Source organism: Archocentrus centrarchus, unplaced genomic scaffold (genome assembly GCF_007364275.1).
Source record: "Archocentrus centrarchus isolate MPI-CPG fArcCen1 unplaced genomic scaffold, fArcCen1 scaffold_50_ctg1, whole genome shotgun sequence".
NCBI lineage: Eukaryota > Metazoa > Chordata > Actinopteri > Cichliformes > Cichlidae > Archocentrus > Archocentrus centrarchus.
This window is the reverse complement of record NW_022060273.1, coordinates 1,305,116-1,321,696: the sequence shown is the minus strand read 5'-3', so window position 1 is coordinate 1,321,696 and position 16,581 is coordinate 1,305,116. Positions and strand designations below refer to the sequence as shown.

At 39.2% G+C, this 16,581-nt stretch overlaps 2 protein-coding genes across 2 annotated transcripts in view; both read right to left on the bottom strand.

Annotated features, from left to right (window-relative positions):
- The window catches only part of shtn1 (shootin 1), a 75,732-nt gene extending 74,687 nt beyond the window's left edge, over positions 1-1,045 (bottom strand). Inside the window, exon 1 of the mRNA XM_030725256.1 lies at positions 972-1,045. Within this exon, the coding sequence (XP_030581116.1) occupies positions 972-1,026 (55 nt within the window). The 5' untranslated portion in view covers positions 1,027-1,045. The remainder of the gene's footprint in view (positions 1-971) is intronic.
- A 691-nt stretch (positions 1,046-1,736) lies between these two features.
- The window catches only part of atp6v1ba (ATPase, H+ transporting, lysosomal, V1 subunit B, member a), a 46,597-nt gene continuing 31,752 nt past the window's right edge, over positions 1,737-16,581 (bottom strand). The window contains exons 7-14 of the mRNA XM_030725224.1: positions 14,265-14,366; positions 11,707-11,804; positions 11,428-11,551; positions 8,414-8,564; positions 7,764-7,846; positions 6,781-6,885; positions 6,511-6,640; positions 1,737-2,677 (exon numbers count right to left, since the gene is read on the bottom strand). Of these exons, the coding sequence (XP_030581084.1) occupies positions 2,535-2,677; positions 6,511-6,640; positions 6,781-6,885; positions 7,764-7,846; positions 8,414-8,564; positions 11,428-11,551; positions 11,707-11,804; positions 14,265-14,366 (936 nt within the window). The 3' untranslated portion in view covers positions 1,737-2,534. The remainder of the gene's footprint in view (positions 2,678-6,510; positions 6,641-6,780; positions 6,886-7,763; positions 7,847-8,413; positions 8,565-11,427; positions 11,552-11,706; positions 11,805-14,264; positions 14,367-16,581) is intronic.

The following is a 16,581-nucleotide window of genomic DNA, read 5'->3' as shown; positions in this document are numbered from 1 at the left end:
GGAGCAGCCAGGAATCAAACCACCAACTCTCCGATTAGTAGGTGACCTGCTCTACCTCCTGAGTACTCTTCTGTAAAGAAGAGTGGGCTAAAATTCCTCCACAATTATGTGTGAGTAATACAGTAAACAAGCCATACTTCAAATTATTGCTGCTAAAGGTGGTTTTACAAGCTACTGAACCATAGGGTGCACTTAGGACTGCATAGAGTCCTGTGAAAAACTGTTTCTACTTCTCAAATCAAGAAAAACACAGATGAGGCAAACCACATTAACAAGTGACCCATGACAGTGAGCCAGTATACACAAAGCCCAGAAGTAGCTCACCTAATCGATTATCTGCTTTACATCTGGTTTTTTCCTGCTGCAAAATGCCTAATCTGAATCTAAACCTTGTCTAATTTTTTTTTAAAACTTTATTATTTCTATTATTTTATTATTATTCCAGACTTTTGTTTGCAGAAGTTATTTAATCTATTGACCATGTAAGATCCCAGCACAGAGTTCGACGTTGGGAGAGCTCACTTTTGTCACTGGGCCCACAACCACAGAAACAAAAAGCCCTTAAAAAAGGGAAAAAAAGTTGGTGACAGAATCCAGTCAGCTATGAGTTATGAAATATAGGCCTGTAATCAAAGAGGAGCGGTTCTCCACACCCCAGCAGTATACAAGCAGTACACCTTCAAGGCACTTCACTAGCATGAAACTGCTCCCATTATTCTACTGTTATACGCTGCTCTTATTAAAACAGCCTGTAAACACAAAGGGCTTTTTTGGCATACTGTGTAGAATTAACAGGTCAACACTAAGCATATACAGCCTATGTGTGAACTTGTGGGACCTTAGTTAGAGCAAGGTGACCCCAAACCACCCAAATCCCTAACCAGACGTTTTCTGAAACAACTCACCTGACCCTCTACCTCCTTCCAACAGAGCGGACAGAAACCCCGTCTGAGAACAGAAAATGAACTTACCCTGATTCGACAGGTTTGTAATACGACTCATTTTGGCCAGCTCCTCTGCGGCCATAGCAGAAATCTTTATCCAAAGTTCAGCAGGAAGTGCTCTCGCAAGACACACCTGCCCAGGTGGACAGATAAGAATGCAGTACAGAAGGCACAGAGAGCAGACCGAATTCAGCATAAATTCAGGCATTTGGACACCTATGATGAACATACAAATATCAACATAAAACATAGTTTAAAACAAACAAAAAGCGGCATTACGCTGGCTCTTATTTATATTTTTTAATAAGCATTAAATTCCTCCCTGGGACGTCTAAGCGCGCACATACATTTTTTGTATTTGTCGATATTAAGTAACCATTTGATGTGCATTTAAAACAACTTTCATATGTATTTAATAAAAATATAAAATGTGGCAAAACAGTGGATTACACTATAAACTGCATATACCACCTATTACTATGAAGGGTGTTAGCTTAACTGCCATTCTGGGTCGTGTGATGATAGCTTAGCAACTTAGCTGATAAAGACAGTGAGAGAAAGCTGGATACAAATATTCAAAGTGCTTTTTTAAAGCAGTATCAGCAGAAACTGAAGGGGCTGATTTGGAGTTAATAGCTCTTGTACTCATAATAATAAATATAATAAAGAAGCGATCATAGTATTGTAGTTATACATTTAGCCTATTTTTAAGCAAATCATACATATGTATTTATATAGTGAGATAACAGGGGTGGGACTCCAGGAAGTTAAAATGATGGCAGAAACAAGGACGTTTTCTCATATAATTTAATTTAAACTCACAAAACCACAGTTGCACAATAAAGAGTTAGTTACTGCAGACAGATGGGAATTTTTTAATATACTTTCACTTAACTTTTTGCAAGACAAATCAAAACAGCACAAATAATGTAAATATCCACCGTGCTGAGTAGGGAGAGGTACGAGGGCCCAAAGGAGAGAAGAAAGCGTCAAAGTCCAGGTGACATGAAAAAATATAAAGCCACTGAAAAAAATACAGCAGATGACTGTTGAACAATACTTTAACACAAATACCAGTAAGGTAGGATGTGAAACTGTAAGTTTGTTTCTTTTAGCCTACAATATTAAATAACTCAACCTCTCTGGCAATCTAAATACTAAAAATTAAACATTTTATTTTTGACAGGCATCATTCTACACACATCTTTCTTCAGTGGGAAACCTGTTGTTTTACTTGGGGAAATTACATAGCATTTATTTCTAAAAACAAGAGAACAATCCAGCAATAAGACGTCCCAATAAATAAGGACTGATTTGATCTTTAACAATATGCTCACTCTTTCTTTTGCAGTCAAAGGGAGACATTACCCCGACACTTTTCTTACATAAACTCTTGGGACACAGACACATACTACAGTACATCTAAAGATGGGGGATATTATAATCGTATTTCTGGGTAGGGGTGAAATGGAATGGTGGTGTTGGGTGATCTGATTCGTGGGAAGGAGATGACCTGGAGATAAATTGAGAGTACTTCAGGCTGAGGTTAAAGTAAGGAATGGGGTGAATGGGGGCATCCTTAAGTGTGCCTCAGTGACGGGCAGCAGACTCCCTGGGGTAAAACTCTGCCAGGGTGCTCTGAGGAATCCTCTTGAGCATCTCCTTGGGGAAGATTCGCAGCAGCTGCCACCCGATGTCCAGAGTTTCATAAACTGTCCTGTTGTCGTACGGGCCTACCGGAGACAGAGGCGTCACAGCATTGGTTAGCATCCAAACATCACATCAGCTAGGATGGTCTTAGGTACTCTCTTTCTCGTACACGCGTACACACACACACACACACACACACACACACACACACACACGTACACACACACACACACACACACACACACGTACACACACACACACACACACACACACACACACACACACACACTACATGTTACAACTGCAGTAACATTACATGTAGACCTCTACAGCTCTTATCATAAAGTGCCGTTTTCTTTCCTTAAAGTTTGGTAAATGTTCAAAGTAGAAATGTGATGTGACTATAATCCTGAGAATACATGAGACACCCTCAGTTCTTTGCTCATAAGGTGAGATGAGGACATCTACGATATCTATGGCTCTAGAGTTGGTTTAGGAGAGACAGAGCTGTAATCCTGGTCTGCAGTCGGTGATTCGGTGTTCTGAAGAATTTCATATTTCATTTTGTTTTCCTTTTCTAATTTTTAAGCAACGCTCCTTCTAAAACCAGGAATTCTTTTAATATTTCCAGCAGTTTATTCAAATCGAATCAAATGCCTCTTCAGCGTTGAAGTCTGGTCTGTCCCTACTCTGGACCCAGTTCTGTTTCTCATTAAGATTATTTTTCTCAGATGGTTTGGATATTGTTGTTGTGACACAGAGGAAAAAAAGGGCTAAAAATATTTCTCTGTTCATTTTCCATCTTGTCTTGCTGTGGTGACTACTCTGTGGAATCCATTAGTGTTGAAAAGAGGAATATGTCTCTGTATGTACAGTATTTACCAAGAAGATTAAACCATCTCAACACTTTAGTCACTCAAAAGAAAGGAAAGAAAAGAAGGAACCATCACCGATCAATATTTTCCAGGAACTAACGTAACCTTAGATATAAAATGGAATATAACCACCCTTATTGAAAGAAAAATGGTCTTACAGAAAAGAAAAATATCCAATAGCTTAATGCAGTTCTTAGTGTTTGTTACTTTACATGCTGATTACAGCTTGATCTTATTGCTACGAGATAATAACTAAATATATGTGGTTTACTAAATAGTAACAGCACATAGCACTACAAATTATATCTGCATTAAAAACAAATAACCTTGACCAGCAGCACAGAAATTCAACAGAAAGGTATTGACTGTAGTGCAAACACATATTTTAGCTTTGCTTACAGCAAGGTCGCATGGACTATGGAAGCACAGTGAATCCCACACACAAGATTTCACTGAGTGTCACTGCTAGAGAGCACAAAGAGTTTCACTGCTAGCTGTGTGATAGCAGTGAAGATCCCAATGTGCTGCAGAGGTACAGTGACCAACCACTGCAGGATGCCAGCATCTTTAATGCGTGCCTTCACCGCACACCTCGGTTTGTTTGCCCAAAAAGTGTGCAGGTAATCTAATAACAACCCCTTAATAGGTGCAAGCTATTTGTTAAGTTATTTAGCATATAAAAATATTCAAATAATTGTGATAACTCAGACCAAAGTCATTCAGTTTACACCTCTGCCAAACAAAATCAAACAACAACCTCTAAGAATACTGTGAAGGTAGAAAGGTTTTCATTTTTAAGAAGGACTGAACATGGAGAATCTAAAAAATGATGCCATAAACAGCAGATCCTCAAATGGACACTTGAGGTAGGCTCCAAAAATCAAGCCAATCCTCATAGGTTAAATGTTTAATGCCCTATTTACAGCAGAACTAAGCATGTTTGCAATGTGGTACAAAAAAAGGTTTTGTTCTCTATTGCTAATTTACCCCTTTATGAAAACTGTATGAAAGAAATCTTTTATATAACTCAGTCATTTAATATATAAATATCAGCCTAGTGTTAGCTGGTATTTATATACATGTATAAGAGAAGTTCATGTGAGAGAAGGACACTGCACAACCATGGTAGCGACTTGTCAATCACAAGGTAGGTCTGCACTAAAGCAGACTCTGCTTCATCCTTTTTGACTCTAATGGGGACCCTGATTTACCAATAATAATTTATATTTTTGGTGGAACTGTTTCAAAGCCAGAAACTTTTGCACCCAGCTAATCCTGCACAGTTTGTCATACAAACAGCTCAAACTCTGAAGCCACCGGCTGCGTTGCGCGATATGTGGATTAATTTTAATGGGCAGGATGTTGAGAGCTAGAGTTGAGAGCCTACAGCTGTGTACACACTGGAAACAGTTTGCAGCGGCCATGAGAGACCATAAAAAGTGAATGACATTTGGTGACTTCAAGTGACTACAGGCGAACAAAGTTCTGCTTACTTAAAGTGGGCGTGGCCAGAGATAAATATTTCTTAATTTCCAGGCGAGCCAACTGAAGAGATTACTCTCTGAGAGTGAATACCAGTGACTGACATATGACCTGGTAGTAAATAAATTAGACAGTTACCTAGGCAACAAGCCTAAATGTCTGCTTCAAAGCGTCGAGCTTCCAGCGTGTACGTGGTTTAACTGTATGAGCCAGTATGAGAAGGAAAACATACATCTGAAAAATTTCTCTTCAACAAGCTGGTGAACCCGTAATTTTCACTCTACAGCCATAATTTTACCCACAAATTGTAGATTGTGTTTTCTTTCAAACAAGGTCTTCCTCGAGCCAACAGATGTACACTTTTTGATGTGTAGGCATTTGAGTGAGAGGAGTGCCATCTAACTGATCCATATACTCCCAAAATAATTTGATGGGGATTTCTGGAGAAAAGCTGAAACAACCTTTTTTTTTTTTTACAACATTGCTCTTGTGACTATATTTTAAAGTCTGGGAGCACCAAAAAAAAAAAAAAAAAAATCAGATATGTAAGGCAACTCCCAGATTTTAAACTATGTGGATACAATTTATAGTTTTGGTTTTATAAGCCATTCTGGAAGAGGAGTGGCGAGTCCATTTCAGAGAAAGTTTGTCAGTTTGTTACAACTACTTACAAAAAAAAATGACATTACCCTGGTTATTTTAACTGATCACTCATTTGAAATTGTTCACTGTCATTGGTGGATTTGAATTTCCTCTCCATCTCTGATTAGTGGACTTAAGATGTGGTTTTTCAACTTGTCGGTCTCTCAGTTGGTTCTGTATGTAGTAAGGTCTGCCTGAAGTGGACGTGCACATATTTTCAGCCTAACAACCCCTAATTATTAAGAAGGGGTCACCTGATTAGTTCATTTAAATCTCTGATGGGTGGTTACTCGATGTATTCTCAAATCAAAAACTTCTTTCACTTTGATAAATGGTTGAATTGGATTATAGAACCCTGCATGAAATGCACACGCACACATTTTCAAACTATCTAAGCCAACTTATGCATGTGTGTCAGTGTCCCTGACTGTCATGTGATTTTGAGTACATGCACTGTGACAAACAAAAACCTTTTTTTTTCAAGTTCAGGTCATACTCCAGTTTAAAGGCAAACTGTCAGAGCTTCAAGTATTTAAGCTGATCAGTTCTAAACTGCTCCTATCGGCCTTGTTCTTTCACACATATACTAACGGACAACAGTCCCACACCCTGACAGTGACTTACAGGAGGGACTAGGCACATTCTTCAAAATAAAGGCCCTTCAACTGCTATTCCCCTTTAGCTTTTGTAACTAACCTATTTACTTGAAACTGGCAATTGAGCCATAAACACATCCTAATCCTAAAGGACTTAATAAAGGTGTTAAGTAGATCATAGGTCACGGGGGAGTAGAGGAGAAAATGATGAAAATGAAATGTTCTGTAGTTGACAGATACCTAAACTGTTATGTAGATACAGAGCATCTGAAACCAGTATGTGGAAGTAATTTTCCAGTCATTTGTTTTGCTTTTTATTACCCTGAGCGATGAAGTTCTTTTCAAACTTCTGCAGGAACTCTAGATAAAGCAGATCATCAGAGGTGAGGGCCTCTTCTCCCACCACAGCCTTCATGGCCTGGACATCCTTACCAATAGCATAACAGGCATACTGGAGAGAAAGAGAGATATTCATTATGTTAATGATGACAGCTGCGCATCAAACATCTTTGTCCTCTTAACACAGTTTTATCCAAAGGGGAAAAAGATACAGCCTGAAGAATTATTTCATTAATATGTAAGATCTGTTACCAGCTGGTTTGACACATCAGCATGGTCCTTCCTGGTCATTCCCTCACCGATAGCGGACTTCATTAGACGGGACAGTGAGGGCAACACATTGATAGGTGGGTAGATCTGAAAGACAAAAAATGAGGTTGCTAGTTTACAGGTATTGGTGGATATTCTTGTAAAGCACACATGGCTAGAGCAGCAGTTTAGCTCAAAACTGCAAAACCAACCCTCACAGAAAAAGGTCTGATTTAACTGGTATGAAAAGCCTAGGTGTGAAAAATGATGAGAAAAATCTTAGTCAACAAGTTGTGGTATGCTTGTCGCATAACAAATGGACAATTTTGAGTAAAATTGTTCATAAGTCATAAGACCCTGTGTCCTGTCCAAAATATTTCTATAGCATACTTCCCTTCTAGAACCATAACCTGAAAAAGGTAAGGCATGGGGACTAGAATTTTCCATTAGCCTTTACTTTTAATTTGTGTTTATACATTTATAGCCTAAGCTAGTTGGTGTCATCTGTCATTAGACTAGTTCTTTCACACTTTTCAGTTTAGCTTTGGTTAATTAGCTTGGGTCTGAGTGCTTCATTTACGCACAACATAGCAAATCACAAACAGGTTCAAGGATAAGTTACAAATATGCATAGATGAACTTTACCTATGCTGATAGAAAGCTTTTCAATATAATCTAGCACACGGAGCAATAACTTACTTTCCTTCGTGGAGGCTATTTATTAGTGTTTTTGCATTACACTGTGTAATATTTGCATTCTTAGAAAAGATTAAAAAAAAAGAACACTTTGTTTTGCCCCAATTTTTTTGCATTTCTGCAGGAAAACTAAAAGAAAAAGGCCTGAGACACGCAGGGTCATGGATGACCAAGGGAAAATATGGGATAGTTGAGATATACACACACACACACACACACACACACACACAGTGGTTTTGAACTTTTCGCTGACATTAAAAAGGAACAGCTTAAAAAGGGCTGATGAATACCTGTCTGTTGTGCAGCTGTCTGTCCACGTAGACCTGGCCCTCTGTGATATATCCAGTCAGGTCAGGAATTGGATGGGTGATGTCTGTTAAGCCAACAATGCATTTATTCACAATCCTGCATTTATTGAATCCACATATTGTAGTGTGATGAATAATAAACACTACATACAATGGCTCAATTGAGTTAACATTTAAAATGGATACACTATTTAAATGACTCGCTGACTTTTAGGCATTAAAACGATACAAGCACAGAGGATTTCTGTTAGCCTTCCAGTTTAAAAACCTTTACTCTAAATCAAGAGCCAGAGAGCCCTTGGAAACACCAGCAGTGTTTTTTGTAAAAGCCAACACAATCACCCTCCCTGTGATGCTTTAATGGCGGGGACTCCTGTTCAACTAGATAGGAGTAGGCTCTTCATATGTGTTGCCATGGTAACTGAAGGCATCAAAAATGTCTCCTCATTCCTCATACCTACTCCATTAATTCAGTAGTCCTGTGGACAGATTTAGGTATTTAAGGAAACAGAATAATGTGGATGACTGCACCATAAACACCACCCACAAGTAGAAAAAACTAATACATACAGATTTGGTATATATGTCCCCTGACAGCTGTGACAATATCATTTCAGATGGTTTGCTCTCACCATCATTGGGCATGGTGAGAATGGGGATCTGGGTGATGGAGCCGCTTCTGCCCTCCACTCTGCCGGCACGTTCATAAATAGTGGCCAGATCAGTGTACATGTAGCCAGGAAAGCCTCGGCGGCCGGGGACTTCCTCTCGGGCAGCAGAGACCTAAAAGTGAGGAATTGGGGGAGGGGTGACGTGACAACAGTAAGAACAACTGAAGGCAAGACACAAGACTGTAAATATACATTTCCATTTCCTTTTCATTTTAATCAAATCAGAGAAAAGTTTTATTATTCATTCTGGTCACGTGGAACAGAATGGATCTGCATTGATGTAGTGTTTTTCTAGCCTTATTGACCACTCAAAACACTTAGTCACATTCACCCATACACTCATAAAGTGCTTTTATTCTATACACTATGAGCACTTCATTTAGCTCACATACATTGCCAGTTCAGAATCACCAACCTAACATGTATGTCTTTGGCTTGTGGGAGGAAGCTGGAGTACCCGGAGGAAACTGACACAGAAACAGGAAGAATATGCAAACTCCACACAGAAAGACCTCACCCAGAAAATTTTTTGGGAGTGAAGTGGTGGTGGTGTTATGACCCACGAGGCATCAGAATGAGGTTAAAAACAGAGGGAATTATCACCTCAAAGTCCATTATTGTCGCTCCTTTTACCTTTAATTTTGGTTGCTTCCAACCTAAAAGGCCACATGTTTGTTACACAGAACCACATAGACAGTTATCCTGTTTGGAAAAAGGTGGACAGCAGTGCTGTGCTAGAATAGTAATTGTGATACACACTGTAACAGTATGAATTAGCTCTACATGATATAATAACCGCAAGTGACTGCCTTCACAATCAACTGATTTCAATTTGGTTATAAAAAACATAACATGCGTTATCATTGTAAATAACTTTTCCTAAAGGTAAAGGGGCTTAAAAACAGAGAAGGTGTAATTCAAATTGAAAAAATAAAATTATTCGAAGACTTTTTTTATTATGCATTTTTTCCATTGTAAACAAAGAAGAACCCCACCCCCACTAAAACCCTTTACTTCTGAAGAGTCAAGTGATGCCAACTCCTCAATTTTGCCTCAAAAGAGGCAAACAGCTGGTTGGAAATGTTACCATTCTGTTTGCAGACCCTCTACAAAAATGACCAAAGCAAATCATTGTTCTAAAAGTTAACCGAATTCAGAGCAAGAGGGAAAGAAAATGGATCCCATTCATCCCTGGATTCAAAGGTTGATGGGCAGGCTACACCATAGTGAACAGGCGATTCAATGCAAAATTCAACCTTCACATTTGTGAATGGAAACAGAAGTTAAATGTTAATGTCCTGGCTCTTTGTAATGCTGAATTACCCATCAAGTTGACTGAGTCTTAGCAGACTATTGGTGACGCCGTACATGTGCCAAGGTTATGGACAGCAAATGCAAGAATGGAAAACACACATGCACCCTTTAAAAACCTACACTGTGCTGCCAACATATTGAAACAGCAAACTGTGCAACATAAAAGGATTATTACAGAGACACAAAAGAGTGAGTCGAGAGGGCCCGACTCCTCGCCACGAGGAGAAAGGAGGGCAGTGGGTGTGAGGGGAGTGGGGACAAGAAGGAAGGGGGGGGGGGGGGGGGGGGGGGGGGGGGGGGGGGGGGGGGGGGGGGTTAGGTCCATCCTTTTAAAGGCAGACAGATAACAATGAAGTTAAGGTATTCCCTAGTAGACTGAAGGACACATTATCCTCCCTTTCAGCAGGGAGCTCACGACTTTAGTGAGTCTATCATTTGTGCTAATGTTGCTGAGATTTTAGATTGGCATTATGTTGACTACTAACCAGGTTTGAAGCTTAGAGCGCTGCGTCAAAAAGGATTCAGTATGTACGATACCCTACTGAAAATGAGTGGTATAATGTTATAAAATAAAAGAACAAAGACAGGAAGACAGGAAAGGAACGTGGCATAAAAACAGAGCATCCTGGAGAATCTACAGGCAATGACTCAATAAATGTCAGTTTCTTTTCTTACAGTGGAGTATGCATATTTATACCATAGAAGTCCCTTTCACATTTCAAACTGAAAGCTTAAGGAATTAGAAACATTTAAAACACAAGTTCTGGAATCTAATAAGAAGAAGAAATGAGTGCTGGCCATCAAATCAAAGCAGATTAGCAGTAGTGATTATTATTCACACAACAGGTGACATTCAGGTATTGATCATCTCCTCAGATGGTGTTTAACCCCTTAACTGGCAGCAAATAAAATCACCTGAAACAACTACATAACACCCTCTGGTTATTATTGGCTCTGAACAACCCATTTCATAGCCTATTAACTGGCTGCGTCTGGTCCGCGGGCCGAATGAAGTGCATTTATATGGCAGGCTAGACCCGCCCATTTTGACTGACACCTCATTCGGCCAATCATGTTAAGAAATGGGTTTCCCAGAGCCAATAATACTCAGAGGGCGTCACGTAGCTTTGTCAGGTGATTTGGTGCAGCCAGTTACATGATTGGCCGAATGACGTGTCAATAAAAATGGGAGGGTCTAGCCTGCCATATAAAAGGGACTACAAACGGCCCGTCACCGGGCCCTTGCCAGTTAAGGGGTTAAATAAATCCACCGATGATTTATATTCACCTGAAAAATGGCAGCACCTCAACTTTCCAGCAGAAGATTGCTTTAATCTGGTGATCTTGGGATCACTGGACATGTTTTGTGCAAATTCAGTATGAATCAGACTGCTGGTTTTCCTGCAATTTTGTTAATAAACAAACATACCAAAAACAATGCCCCATTCCCCTCTAGGGGTGGGGATAAAAAAAGGACTCGATAGATGCACAACATTGAAACCATTTTTACCAATTTGAAGTGCTTAATATAGATAATTTCATTACAATGCAATGTTGTGATTGGAATCCTTGGGGTCTGGCATTTATGCTGATGCTATTTTGACAAGCAACACCCACCTAAACATTAGCTAAGCCAAGAAAGCGAAGGCAGGTAGTCATACCTCTCTCAGAGCCTCAGCGTAGGAACTCATGTCAGTGAGGATGACCAGGACATGCTTCTCACACTGGTAGGCCAGGTACTCTGCTGTAGTCAGCGCCAGGCGGGGAGTGATGATACGCTCGATACTAGTTGGCCACAGAAAGCAAAGCAAGTGAGAAGCTCAACTAGTTCTCAGTTCATGAGGCAAACATCAGTAAACACAGCAACTTGCATGTAGAACATCAGCCAGAATAAAAAGCCACAATGACTAGCACCACTTGTGATCATTTCTGAATCTTACGTAGGGTCGTTGGCCAAGTTCAGAAAAAGGCAGACGTTGTCCATAGAGCCATTTTCCTCAAAGTCAGACTTGAAGAAACGAGCAGTTTCCATGTTGACCTGGGACACAGAAGATTTAAACCGTTTTTACTAAAAGTTGAGTTACTATAAGCCCCTTTCAGAAATTATCTATGGAACATTTCTGGCTTACAACAAAGGTTTTCAAATTGTGAAATACATAAAAAATGTATAAAATACATTAAAAAAAGTAAAAGTAAAGGAAGGCTCCTAGAAAGGTGCATAAGAGTTTATTTGGACACAAAAGGAGAGACATGAGGCAAAAATACTGTATAAGGTCTAAAGATGGGAGCAGGCCACTTTTTTGGTAAGAAGTGAAAGTAAGGTTTGTAGTTTGTTGCTAACTAGCTAGCAAGATGGCTAGATAAAATTATTTGCAGGAGCTGTTCAGATGTGCTTCAGTCACTGTGTCAATAGGTCCTCATCTGAGCCAAACACAAATGCACAGCAGTGGAAATTAAATACACTCTCTTTTTTAAACCTAAACACAAAGAACTGGAGGTTAATCCAACACATTTCCAGCTATGAATCACAAATAGTAGATGTTCCTTATATCAAAAATGTAAAAGTAAAGGCAGGCTAAATAGTAATAGTTGAACTGTGAATGCATGTGAGTTTTTTAATGTTATGATTATTATTAGTTCCCTCGATTGTCCTAAAAAATTTCCTTGGAAGGAAGACAATTAAGGCTAATCTAATCTAATCTAATCTAATCTAATAAGAAAAATAAAGGCCTGAGCAAAGCCAATAGTGTAAAAACTTTCTGTTACATTAACTGCTTAATTAAGACTTCAGTGTCAGTTTAATCCAGTTCAGTTTTATTTATATAGAGCCAAATCACAACAACAGACAAGGCACTTTACATTGTAAGGTACAGACCCTACAATAATACAGATAAATAAACCGTCTGTTTAAGTAACACACTTAAGACTGTGACTAAAACATGCACAGTCACTGTTTTGTATGTCTTTCTACTTCTAAGATTAAAGATTTGTCTATGATGCATTTTTAATGTTCCCATTGCTCAGGGATGGTCTCTGGATGCCACATTGCCGCAAACTGCTTGTAGAGTAACTTTAGAATTTACTGTGTAGCACTGCCTACCTGTTTCTATTCTGTCCCATTATGCCAGTATGTATGTGTCACAAGCAGAACAGTTCAGCTGATTCAACACAGTTTCTCACACATACAGCAAAGGTGGTCTTCTGGGTTCTTATGATTCTATTTCAGTTTCTAATTTTTTTTCTTTTCCTTCCTTCGTTGTGTGTTGATGCTGGTAGCAAGTTTAGAGGAAATGTAAATGAAAATTATTACATTTACACTCGGATAAGTCAAAACCACGCTGAATTTTCCTCCATCACACATAGGCTTAATACAACCTGGATGTCACCGTCAGTCTTACACAGCTGAAGTTTACATTAGTTTGATTAAAATATTCTGATCCTGTAACAAAATATTTATATAAATGTCTAGAACATAACTGTAAATTTATAGCACTTAAAGTTTCCTGTTCTGTCAGAGAGTGCCTGCCCTGAAGTAACAGCTAAAAAAAGTCCCTAAAAACGAGGTTCTAAGAACTTTACGCACACTTGTGGACTGGAAAAACTCCCTAAATAACTGACTGAATGAAGCTGTGGGAACGTGAGGTATGTTTGACTAACATGTTTTTAACACGGTCACTTTTAACAGTATATTACATCCATGCCTTAAAGGTGCTGAAGTAAGCAGATAGTTTTCACATTGGAGAAGCTAAAGCTGTGGGGAAACTGATATTATTTTCCCAAAAGTCATAAAAATCAGTATTTGAGTTTTGAAATGTTTGCCAATGTTTTAATAGACTAATTGGTTAGTAGTGCTTAGTAAGGTGTTGAGTTTAGGATGTCTTGTTAGGAAGTGACTGAAAACAAGAAACGCACACAACAACCTGGAGCAGAAGTCATTCAATCAGACTTCTGAAGTACTGCACAAAATACGAAGGTTTTATGTTTCAACTTATTTTAAACAGACTGTGTGCACTGTGTCCTTAAAAATGCATATCCAAGTGCTGCCGTGTATAAATTGCTATTAACACTACTTATCAACTCTCCAGGCACAGTAACCACAGTGGGATGTGAACTAGTAAGAGATGGCAGGATGGAGGATTAGCATTTAGCAAGTGAAGCAAATGTTTGTGTGCGTGTGTGTTCCTTGGAGGTCAAGCCATCACAATCAAGCATTACAGCAGATGGAAGGAGCAGCTGAGGAGCAGAGAACTTGATACAGGGAGGCTGACGGTGTTAAAGGGCCTTTGAATTAGTAAGCTGTCTACATGGCTAGGGGATATGCTCAGAGGTGCAGAAATAACAAGAGGGACTTAAAGGTTAAATCACCTGGTGAATAAAGGACAAAAAGCAGGGCGGGAGAGAGGGAACAGGGTGTCACATCAAGGTTAAGAGGGGGATTAAAGCCACAGATGGGGTGGGAAGAGTTTGAAAAGCTGAATGCTGCAATTTGTCTGCTTACCCCCATGGCTGCGAAGACAATGGCAAAGTTGTCCGCACTATAGTCCATCACATCCTTGGACTTTTGCACCAGGCCAGCTTGACGACAGATCTGGGCAGCAATCTGGAAGCATGAAAGCATACAACAGGATTTAGACAGTCAAGAGGTCTCCCTGTCGACAAAAGAGTCTCAAAGAATGTCTAATCTAATGCTGAGTCTGCTTATCGAAGCTTTAATTGAGGTTCAAAACCAGCATTTATCATTTGTGAAAGCAGAAAGACTATAGCTTTGGTGCAAAATACTATTATTTATGAAATGATAATCACTTAGAATTCAGTTCTAAAGCCATGTCCTCATAATATAAACATTAGCATTAGTCAGTCATTGCCCTCATTGCTCTGGAGCAGACAGCTGGTTGGACATACAAGGCTCTGGCTGTATAGCATCTAGTTCCATTTCCCACCCCATCATAAGTCAGTCAGAAGTATCGTTTGATGCTTTTACTGCTTTGTCTCAAAGCTAGAAGTACTTATAACTTGTTATACTCCTAAGCTTTGCATCACTGACACTCTATAAACACCAACACATTGTAACTCTTGCAGAATTACAAAAAACAACCACCACTCATGGCTGTAGAGTGAGGTTTCTTAGCCACATGATATACATGATATTTATCTTATGCACTGGCAAGTGGTCTCTTCACAGGCTAAAAATGACAATTTTACCACTGTGTAGTAATAAAAGAAAGACGATCAGTAAAGTCCTATTCACAGTTGGTTTTAGTCTTATTACCTTACAATATTTAAAATTCTGTTTTTCTCTATTTATACTTTCTTTTCATTTTTCAACAAATCTTTACAGAAACCATTACATTATAAAGGAGAGTGAAAAAACAGTGTGTTACTTCAGGAATTTCATGCTTACTGCATAAAGTTGTGACTGCTGTGTTCATCTGCCCTGACCTCCCCATGCACACTGAACTCAGGCACCAGGTCAAGAGAGAAAACCACCACATAGATGACCTCTGTCACATGTGCTTAATGAAACAATGAACTTTTCACACCATCCTGATGGCATGACAAACAGACCATCATTAAGTGGAGAACACACTGCATGTTTGTTTGGCTGCTTTTGCAGCAGAACAGTTTTGATCACATAATTTAAAAATGAAAACGACACTGGGGGCTGGCAACTCCATTTATGCACAACTGATTAAGGAAAGTGATTCTATGATGGTTTGCTCTGGGAAGCATCAGAAGCCTCATAGTTTGGGCTACCACTCTAATCAAACAAATTTCCTTTTTTTGGGCATTTGGGGACAGTGGAAAATAGGGTTGTGCAATATTGACAAAAAATGATATCTCAATATTTTCTGTAATTTTGCCAATAACGATAATACACTATATTTTGCAGTATTTAAAAATGTGTTTTTAAAAGAGCTTAAGACTTAAAGGATAGTAACGTCCATCCATCCATTATCTTCCGCTTTATCCCGCTAGTTGGGGTCATGGGGGTGGGGTGGTGCTGGAGCCAATCCCAGCGTCAAACGGGGTACACCAAGGACAGGTTGCCAGGCCATCGCATGGCCAACACAAGCACGCACACACAAGTTTTTGTATTATATTAAATTATTACTTTTGCTGGTGTGTGGACTTCCATCCTTTTGTTTTTGCTTGTTTGTTGGTCCAGCACCCAACTTTTTGGATTGTACGTGTCTTCATCTCTATTTTGTCTTTAAATTCAGCCTCTGTAGTCCATTATCAGTACAGATATCCAGCAAGTTTTCCCCCATTAAGATCTGCTGTGTTTTCAAAGTGTTCCTTTAATTGTTTTGTGCAAAGTATTTGCAAAAATACCTGCTTACACATTCAGAAACAATGCTACAATAGCCTTTTTCATTTGCTGTTATGGCCGTATGATTCATTCATTCACTCACTTTAGCTCTACTCTGGTTTGAACTGTTAATAATTTGACCAGTTTCAGAATAATTATGGTTTTGAACATCAGATTAAACAGTACTGGGATAAGCGGCATCAGTTGATCCTAGACCACCTAGCTGATCCTGAATCTTTTAAACAATGTACAGCAAACAGGCCTCTGGCTGTAGATGTTAAATGCCCCACCTGATTAGCTAGCCCCCAACTGTGAACAATGGGTTATACACAGTCATGTAAGTCGAAATTATCACAGAATAGTTCAGCTATAATGAAGTCCATGCTTATATGATAAATGGGATCTAAAAGTCATTATGATCTCATCAATTAAACAGGGGCAGCATCTGTCAGCTAGATAAATTGGCATTTACTGACATTTTTTTCATCTATTCTAAGAAACACAT